Source organism: Patiria miniata, unplaced genomic scaffold (genome assembly GCF_015706575.1).
Source record: "Patiria miniata isolate m_02_andy unplaced genomic scaffold, ASM1570657v1 HiC_scaffold_2, whole genome shotgun sequence".
Taxonomy (NCBI): domain Eukaryota; kingdom Metazoa; phylum Echinodermata; class Asteroidea; order Valvatida; family Asterinidae; genus Patiria; species Patiria miniata.
Window position 1 is genome coordinate 9,774,412 of NW_024037058.1, and position 10,563 is coordinate 9,784,974.

Below are 10,563 nucleotides of genomic sequence, written 5' to 3' on the forward strand. Positions count from 1 at the left end.
ACACATCGAAGTGACGAAAAAAAGACGGGCAGGTCGGGCATGTAATTCTCTCTTAGCACAATTAAGGATATGGGTTCTTGACATAATGTGACCGACAGAACTATAGAGGATTTCCCCTGAGCAAGGAAGTAATTTTTTTTCTCGAATGGAACTGGTACAAAGAAGGACGTGATTTTATCAAGGTGAGTAAGGATCTACCTTAGGGCGATTATTTGCTGCGTTCCATGTTGGTGTGGCGATCAGAGAAATAGAACGCCATTCCACATAAAAAAAATAATGGCCTTAAGCACGAAAGTATAATAGATTACTCCCATTATATTTTCATCAACTTTGCGAGTATTTCAAGTTTATATAGCGTTCATTAAAAGGTCATCCGAATGAATGCATGAACTTGAAAAATGCATACATTGTATTGTGCCTTGCATTTTTAAAGGTTGTTTTGTCGTCGTTGTACCACCATTCTTTCACTCCTGCAGTCATATCATGGACCAAATGGGAACCATTGTTTTGTATATAAAAGCAAAGGAAAAAAGTGTCCGCCTTGTAGATGAGCTATCCACAAAGAGTGCCGTGACGCTGTGAATATTATGGATGAAAAGTGGACTTCCGTTTCTATAGCTCTGGCAGGAGCATCTACATGTCACTTGGTGTTCGGTCGGCCAGTCGGTCGGTCTGTAAGTCCCCGAAAATTGACCAAACATATTTGACCAAGAATTTAATGCCATGCCGTCGTACACCCTTAACAAAAGTTATCGGGAAAACGCCCTATTATGTCTCGATCGATGCGCAGAGAAATCGATTTAACCGGAAATTGAGCAAATGTCATGCCGTCGTCAGTAAATGCACTCTAAACAAATTTATTTGTAAAAATTCGTAAAGTTGTTTATGAAAATGTGTACGTTTTTGTAAACGAAGGCAAGATTATGTGCAGTAATGGTATAGTCACGTGGTATTTTTTGTAGTGCATGGACGCGGTATCCACAAGGAGTAAATGAAAATTGACCAAAAATATAGTTAGTCTGGTTCCCTAGACCTGACAATTATTCCCGACGCTCACGTTTAGGTCAGGCAGCCTCCGTGGCTAAAAATAAATATGACGACATTGACGGCCCTTTTTCAAAGCTCGGCTTCGTTTCCGATTTCGCTTTATCACTTAAAGCTTTTAATGTTCTGATCAAATTTGTAAACAAAACACTTGCTTCGTAATATCATACAGTTATGATAATACAGTTTGATATTTCTGTAAGATAACATTGACTGATGTTGATCTGGAATCTTCAAAATTAGGCACCCAAATAGCACTGTTAGCAGGCGGAGCCGAATGAAGACCGAATTTTGGAAAATCTCGGTTACGATCGTTAAATTCAAAATAGTTCATGACGCAGCAAAAAGTTCGCCCGTACGATCCGAGTGTACTTGATGCACAAAATCGTCGTTGAATTTCAAGCTTTCTTAATAAAAGCAATGAATATTAATTATCGACTCATTTTAAAAAGTTTTTAATAAGCAATTAGCAGCAATTAGCAGTTAATTAAACCTAGGCCTATATTATACTCGGAAATACTCGGACGCTATCCGATTGTCGACGGAACTCGGCAAACTTCGGACATTTTCGGAAAAATAAGGAATTCCTCCCGTTTTAGTCATGTGACGTAAATTGTAATACAATGTATTACTGAAGATTCATCAGGAATAGTCAGAATCTTTTGGTCTGGGAACCAGACTAAAATATAGTGCTCCATAATGTGCCATCGGCGTCACATTTCTCACCAGAGCTTATTGTGCACTGGTACTTGTTTTCTTCTTCTTAGAGCAGCAGACATCCACGCAGATCGAAGGCCTTCGAGGTTTCTATTTTTCTGCTCTTCTAAGCTATCCGAAAAGTACATTTTCCACAGGCTTCCGAGGAATTTAGATACTGATTTTCTCCTTTCAAAGAACCATAAAAAAATAACCGATCTTTTTTTTTAACAATCGTTTTAATACGTTTCTGCTTTTCAACAACGTCAAAATTGAATACTTGAGGTCAGGCGTCCACAAAACAACCGTTGACCTATTTTGCCCTTGAGGTTCCGTCAAAATATTGGACCCTATGCACACTTAATAGGCCTATACTCTCCGTATTCCCACCGTAAGTAGTTTGAGAGCGCCGCGGTCATTGTGAAGCGCCACCGCCGAAGGTAACAGAGCGGTAAATAGGCCAAAAATTACCTCACCCGACAACAAAACAACAACAATGGTTTGTAACCCATGCAGTGGTCCTTTCTTAAAGCTATAGTCCATCATTTGCATCCATCCGAAAAGTAACTGGCGTAATTATTGTTGAAAAACATACTTGGTTGAAAGATAAAGTGGACTAAACTCCCTGTGAAATTATTCTTTCTGGCAAGCTGTCATTTTGAAGCAATCAACAAAGGAAGGCCTTTCCAATGGTGCGTCTTAAGACGCACCGTAGGAAAATTTTAATTAGTAGTTCGTTTTGTTATTCGGCGAAGCGCGCGCAAGCATCGGCATGACGCACACGCGCGTGCGGTTGCTATAATTCGTCGGATCAGTGCGCGACATCGCGTATAGCTGCAACCGGCTCAGTGAGAACGTGTCTCGGACGCTGAATTCAGGCCCAATTCAAAACATGATTCAGCAACTTTTGATTTGAATTGAGATCCTAGAATGCTGTTTTTCTCGGAATATACAACTGAAGCTGAGCTGAAACTTCATCAGGTTTGTTGTTCAGTATCCTTCATTAGATTTTGAACACTTTTGTCGCTTCAAACGAACAAAATGCACAAATTACAAATGATGGACTATATCTTTAATGAGGTGTTTTTCTGTCTGCACTTCGGGGTATGTAGCGGGTAAGATTCAAAGCCCAGAAGGGGACTTTGAACTTGTATTTCTGAAAATAATATGGATGAAAATGTACTTTCGGGGGTCAGGTGCGATTCCTGCCGTGGTCCACATGTGGATTGGGTTTTCAGTCCCTACCTGATTCCGTGAAATTTCCTCAGAATATTCTTCTGGGGTTTTCCTCCCACCTCTAAAACTGTCACTATCTTCTCATTTCATTCTCTCTGCATGTTTCCTCAGGCTTTCGAGCTACAGTGCCTTGGGCACTTTTGAGGAATCCTTGGTTCCAGTACCAGAAATAATAAATATTTTTTAAATATAATAAACCAGAAAGCCACTCAAATGGAGAGAGGGTTATTTCTCAAATTGACGATGAGCTTCAGAACTAACTCCATATAGGGATCATCTTCGAAGAGAAAACGCTCAGGCGCGGTTCTAAAACAAATATTTGGGGGGGGGGGGGGTGGATCCAGATTTTTTCAGGGAGGCGTGCTGAAATGTAGACCGGTTATTTTTTCCTGACACTTAGGCCTCCGAAAATCAATAGGTGGGGGGAGGGGGGGGGGGCAGGGGGGGGGGGGGATCCTGCCATATTTTCAATGGGGAGCGCCAATAAAATCCTAAAATTATTTACACTATATTAACTAATGCACCCTTGTCACGGCTATTTCTTCTTTAGGGGGAGACTGTTCGCATGTACATCACAATCCTTCTTTTTGCTAATGCAATTTTTTTTTTACGGAATTTATTTTGGGGGGCTAGACAAAATTTTGGGGGGCTACAGCCCCCCCCCCAGCCCCTCCCCCCCCCCCCCCCCCCCATAGAACCGCGCCTGAAAACGCTCCTGGTTAAATCATTGCTGGTTTAATAATACCACCCCCACCCCACCCCCCCCCCCCAAAAAAAATACAAAAAAAAAAAAAAACAGAGAGTGAAAAACGACAAATCAAGTTTTATCTTTGTTATATGTTATTTATTTCTAATTTCGTCTTGGTGGCATGTCATGGGCACACTGAAGAGTGAAAATACTGAAAATATTTCGAAGTGCAGGTACTTATTGGTGTCTGTGTCAACTCAGCGTCTTTACTTGTCTGCATTAAGTCAGCTTCGATCAAAAAACTGGGCCACCGGTATCATTTGATCGAAAGGAGTAATACTCATACTAGCGATTTTTGTCAAGGTATGCACATCCAGTTGGAAAATGTGAGATAGCTTTGCAATGTGAGCGGTGGCAGTTTTTTGGGTGTTATCACTTTTGATTTTCTTTTGCAAAATGGCCGCCAATATGCTTGTTACCGGATTAATTATATGCGGGTAACAAGCATGTTTTGGCCACCATTTTTTTTTTAGGCGATAACACCCAAAAAGCCGCCACCGCTGCAATGCTATCACATAGTTTCCAACTACAAGGGCGCATACCTTGCCAAAAATCACAATGAGCATTATTCCCCTCATTTAATACCAACCAAACCTACCAGGTTGATGGCCTACATGCATCACAAAGCCAACAGATTGAATTGTAAAGGCTTTATACGGCTGCTTTCGAACGGCATTCCATTAAACGTGAATTGTGCATTGAGGTGGATTTATTTTTAATGCGTCAGGATTGAAGCCAACACGAAGCAAAGTAAGAAATGGTGCAGTAAGAAAAGGTCCCTCAAGTGACACGCATCACCGAAGCAGAAAAAAAGATGGCCAGATTATAGTAAAATCTGATTAAATGCCAAGCCGAAATGCACATAGCCTAAGTACATATCAGCGTTCGATCGAAGAGCAGTTGTCACTTCTTCTCCGCGCATGTAGGACAAAAATCTAAATGCTTTCAGCAGAAAGAAGGAATTAAGGCTGAAAACCGGAATCTTCGAAAACGTTTAATTTGCTTTTTTGCAACTCGGACAGCAGGATGTCCGTTTTTCGTCCTCCATTATTCAATATGTATTTTTATATATTCAAATACTTAATTATGTAATTTTATATATTCATATATTTAATTTATGTATTTCATTTATTCATTAAGTTTTGGAAACATATTTTTCATTTATATTTGTTTTTAATATTTTTCTTTCTATTTTTCTTAAATTTGTTAATGTATTGTACAAGGCATAGTGAAGAACAATGCAAAAACCGAATGGGGATATTTTCTTTTTCAATTTTAAGATTTTTTGATCTTTGATTATGTCTGCTACACAGTATAAAAATCATGGGAAAAACGTGCCTTCCATTTTCACGAAAACACAAAAAGTCAAAACTTTAAACGCCCCTTAGACATGTCGATAAAAACGAGCTCAAGGGATTGTAAGGAGCATTTTCTTCTCTTTCTTGATACCCACAAACCCTCATTTTTAACCTCTGCTCATGTAGCTCTGTCACATTTTGCCAGAACGCCTCATGTGAAGAATAAAAAACAACTGAAGGAGGGCGCACCTTTTTACGTACGTTTAATAGCAACGTACGAAATCCAGTTACGAACAAAATTGCATATTTCCACCATTTTCTCAAAATATATGGACCCCACTGAGCTAAAACTTCAACAGGTTGGAGTTGTTGTTCACCCTACTAAAAAAAGTTGGAGCCATTCCTTCACACCATATATAACGAACGTCAGAAGAGCAAAATTTAGTGATCCTACGCACCGTTAAATATTTGCTCTACGTCCTGCATATACATGTAGTTGTACAACAAAAAGAGACAACTTCAAAATAGCACAATAGTCAGTATAAATCTACACTGAGTCACTTTGAACAGTGTTTTCACAGAAGCCGATCGCAACTCAGTTGTTCAAAGGCCAACTTCCACGGTCCGTTGAGTCGAGATTGTGCAACGCACAAAGATCAAGAGTACACTGAATAGAGGGAGGAATAGGTCTATATATCCTCATTAGACGACCGTGAATAATGCAACTCTTTCATCTATCTATAAAGGAGAATCAGAATCCGGGAATTTGTAAACCGTATCCGGGAGTGCTCACCCAGACTTTGCAATAGTCTTTCAGATGACTGTCTGAATTTAGCCTGAGTCTGCTCAATGGTTCCTTTTATCAGAGATGGCGGACTTACTTCTAATTCTTGCGCATATTAAGATGGATTTTTTTTGCGTCGGAATGATGTAAATCAAATTACGTTTTGCCCTTCACCGACGTATAAACACTGTATACTCAGTGTGTTACCTCCTGAGTGAAAGTTGGAAAAAATCACTCGGGTGGGACTCGAACCCACGTTCTAGTGCAGATGTCTTACCTCTCGACCACCGAGCTAACGGGATCGGTTGGCTGGTTCGAATCTGATTTACGTACATAGCAACACACTGAGTATACAGTGTTTATACGTCGCCGGTGAAGGGCAAAACCTAATTTGAATTCCTGTGCAGAGATCAAACTGCCGTTCATTTCATCAGGTTAAAAGTGTTAAAATTACGATTTTTTTCTCTCCAAATTCTACAATCACAATAAATACGACCTCGGTCCAGAAATCAAATAGGCCACCATCTTAAGACTCAAGTTAAAGATTTAAGAATAACTGCTAAGATGAAAGTTTTTGTTTTCTTTGCGCTGTACGTGACATCACATGTAAAATTTAAAGGGAATATACATCATTTGCTTTTGCTGTAATTTTCAGAAATGGATGGAATTGGGGGGTTGGAAATATATAGCAAATATAGTTACATTGACTTTTTTGAGGTTTTGGGTTCGAAAATGCTATAAAAGCCAAGAAAAACAATCATTTTCCTGTAGTCCGGTTCCCTGACTCCATTTAAGAAGAAACAGAGCAGTTTACATATATTGGGGAATTGTAAGGTCAGGGAACCAGTCTAGCTGGCTTGTACCCGTTCATAGGTGTGTAATCGATTGCAAACAAGTGCGATGGTCAACTGGGGCCAGTATTTGGAAAAAAAGCCAGTTTTTTCCAACGCTGATCGGCCGATCAGCGTTGGAAATTGATACAAAAATACCAGTTTTCTTGAAAATGACCAGGTGCCATGATTTTACAGGATGCTTTACACTGTCATTCACTAACAGTCCAGCAAGGTATTTCAAAATGATTTGGTAGTTTTATTTTTTGATGTTTGCAAATGTTGTATTTTCCCTTTAAACCATTTGGGAGTGAAGATACTTGAGTTATGGATGTTCAACTGTTATATCTCGGTGTACCAGAAATGGTCATAACGTCGCTGTGCAAAGTCAAAATTAAGTGTGTTTTTTTCGCTAACCTTGGAAGAATTTCCCCCATAATCAATGATTTGGAGTTCTTATAGTCCCAGAGTATCCAGTTTTGACAATTTGGGAAGATATTGGAATTGATAATATATATTTTACAAATCGTTATATTAAGAGGGAATTGAGTATCAACTGATGTTTTGAGTATACAGTGTTTATACGTCGGTGATGGGCAAAACCTAATTTGATTTTCATCACCCCGACGCAAAAATTCCATCTTATGAATAGTTAATGTGGTAGCCGCTGCTACATCAGAGTTGAACCAGCCAACCGATCCCGTTAGCTCGGCGGTTTGAGTGGTAAGACCGTCTGCACTAGAAAGCAGGAGGTTGTGGGTTCGAGTTCCCGCCAAAAAAGATGTTTCCAACTTTCACTCAGGAGGTAACACACTGAGTATAGTGTTTAAACGTCGGTGAAGGGCAAAACCTACATGTAATTTGATTTACAATCACCCCGATGCAAAAACATCCATCTTATGAATAGTTAGAAATTACTTATTCAAGACGCCTATAATTTGGATACAAGCATTAAAGTAACGTCAAGATATACATTGATTCGGGGGTCTATAATGATATCATGTTTCGAATTTCAGGTCATTGGCTTGAATCTCTTACTGTGTTCTTAGAAAAGTTTAAGGTTGACTCTAGTCCGAAAAAGTGGGACTCTCACTATGAGTATGGAGGAAGGAATGACAGTCCCAAAACTCAAATGCAATACAAGAAGATAGACTGGCACCTGAAACAACCAGTCCAACACCACTTCAGTACTACATCAATCAACTGTGCCAAAAAGAAACATGTGACATGAAACGGGAACCAGTCTCTATTTACATGTACTACATATTTTTTCATAGTTAGCCACCAGACTAAAGACACTGAATGAAGAGGTTAGCCTTTTCAAACAGTTGGACCATGCATGGTTGGACATGTACCAATCTAGTCTTTTAGCTTCATCTTGAAAACACTTGACTTCCCTCTCATGTGCAAAATATTGAAGAAAAGTCTCCTTTAAAAAATTAATAGAGTCTGCAAACTTGGTTGGTGAAACACTGAGGACCTTTTCTTTGCCCAATGGAATTTTTGTGCTGGCTAAAGAGTGAGTAAAGTTGGTCTGATTTAGTTTTGCAAGTTTCAGAGCACTCCAGGTCCCAGTCTGCAATCAACTGTGCCATAAGAAACATCTGGCATGTCTGGTACTAGTCTCTATTTCTACACATATCGCCGTAATCAGCCACCAGACTACATGTATATGACACTGAATTAAGAGGTAAGCTTTTTCAAACAGTTGGACCATGGTTGGACATTAACCAGTCTAGTCTTTAGCCTCATTTTGAAATCACTTGACTTCCCTCCAATGTGCAAAATATCGAAGAAGGTCTCCTTTAAATTGAATTCAGTCTTCAAACTATATATAAGTTGTTGAAACACTTGGGACCTTTACTTTACACAATGAAAATTTGGGGGAGCTGGCTAAAGAGTGAGTAAAGTTGGCCTGATTTCGTTTTGCATGTTCCTAAGCACCCAAGGTCCCAACTTTCAACTTGGCCGTTGAAATAGCTAGGGTGTATATATTTACCCACCTAAGGCCAAAAAAAAAATATTCGGTCTCTTGTCAGACCAAAGTTCCGGAATTGACGCGCGGCCACGCGGCTTTTTTTTTCTTTCTTTCTGTTTTTTTCTTCAAGCTTGAATTGTACATACAAGGTGGGTACTATTTTGCTTTGTTGGTGTCCTCATGTATATTGGTGTCCTCCATAATTTGCCTTGGTGCTTTCGATCATTTGCCTTGGTGCAATTTCCCATTCCTTGGTGCTCTTTGGTAAAAAACATTTTGGAAAAAAAAAGATCGGCGCGCATGATTAAAATCGACGCGCGCGCTGACCAGAGACCGACTTATTTTTTTTTGGGGGGGGGCCTAAGGTGGGAATTTTTAAACACTTTCTGATGATTTATTTTCACTCGGTAGTAAGGAGTGACTGGACTTGCATGATCAACTTTCACAACTCGGCAGCTGTTTGCATAGCTAGCACTGTGTTGTAATATTTTATGTAACACACTTTGAATATTCGTTTACAAACATGAAATGGCAAACACCAGCATGTCAGCTTGTTTTACTGTTTACACTTGCCTGTAGTGCCGAGTGACGTTTATCCATATTGGTGATGACGGTGCTGACCAACCAGAGGCAGTGTTGCTGGCCGCTATATAGTTCACGTAAGGTACGGATACGTCCAAGTATTAAACCACTCCCCAACTTTTCCAACAAGCATCTGAATTCCAATCCAACTGTAGATTGGGATGACGTACCGCAACGAAGCGTATATATCCCCCTACTTCTCTCAGACGTTTATACAGGGAAATCCGGCTCGGTACGGGTCAACAAAATAATCCAAAAAAAACAACGTTTTGTATATCAGCGGGCCGGGAAAGTGCACCACAAGGCCTACGTGATTTTATACACTCACGTGTGGGGTTGAATGGGCAGGTGGATTTTGTTGGGTATGTGTCACTCCACGCTTCATTGAACACACAACAAAGCAAAGTGGCCAGGCTCAATTCAGACGGTGACCATACGCCCAAAGGCAACACAGACAGAAAACGCAGTATCACTGCTGACATGAGGCGAGCGTTTGTAAAGATCCTTATTGTAGGGGTACGGGATTTTCCCTATTACAAATAATTAGCATATGACTTCATGCGCCCCCCGACATACTTTTCCCTTTTACTTTTAGTTTAACTTCACCTTACATTTTTAAATAGTTTTGAATGCATGCAGGGCCACAATGGAAAACAGCCTGGCATGAAATGGAATAAATAAATAAATATTACTGCGTAGATGCTGTTGGAGCAGTCTTTGTGAGTATTTCACATTATTTGAGCCAGTTGTTCTGAGTTGTTTCCTCGCTTCGTGTCACTCTTTGGTCTTACGTGACATTCACGTGACAGCGCATGATCCATCAGACACGGACTAATCACAGGGCACTTGGGGGGGGGGGGGGGGGGATCCGTCTCATTTGCCATATTGCAGATTAACCCCGTGACAAAAATGGCCGCCATTTTACAAAACAGCATTTTCCGAGAAGGCCCTACACCGCCAAAATCCTACAACATGTATCTTCTAACAACAATGCCAAATTTCATGCTTCATCATCAAAGGCACAATTCCTCCAAATAATTATTTCTCATATCTTCAGTGCGTAATTTTGAGCCCATTCACGGGCGCAAGGCATGTCTGTGACAGAGGGTTTCATTATTATACGAGGCCATGCATTGCGGTATTTCTGTCACGCATATTTTGATACGGTTTACTTTCTTTCGGCAGGATAAGTTATTGGTGTTCTAGCAACAAATTGAAAGTCAATGGCGCCCGAAGATTGAGGGTCGCTGGGCCTAACAATAATACCCCTTTGTTCCTGTTTTTGTTTTCAGTTCAAAGTATGTGTCATTCAGTACTCACTGAGGTAAGGAATTGCGAGTGTACTTAATGTAAATTTATTTACATGA

The 10,563-nt window shown here is 40.1% G+C and overlaps 1 protein-coding gene across 34 annotated transcripts in view; it reads right to left on the minus strand.

The window, feature by feature from the left end:
* The window catches only part of LOC119726452, a 92,855-nt gene extending 83,543 nt beyond the window's left edge, over positions 1–9,312 (minus strand). For all 34 annotated transcript variants that reach the window (XM_038198122.1, XM_038198123.1, XM_038198156.1 and 31 more), the window contains exon 1: positions 9,188–9,312. In XM_038198122.1, coding sequence (XP_038054050.1) covers positions 9,188–9,214 — 27 coding nt within the window. In that variant the 5' untranslated portion in view covers positions 9,215–9,312. The remainder of the gene's footprint in view (positions 1–9,187) is intronic.
* Positions 9,313–10,563: the final 1,251 nt, after the last annotated feature.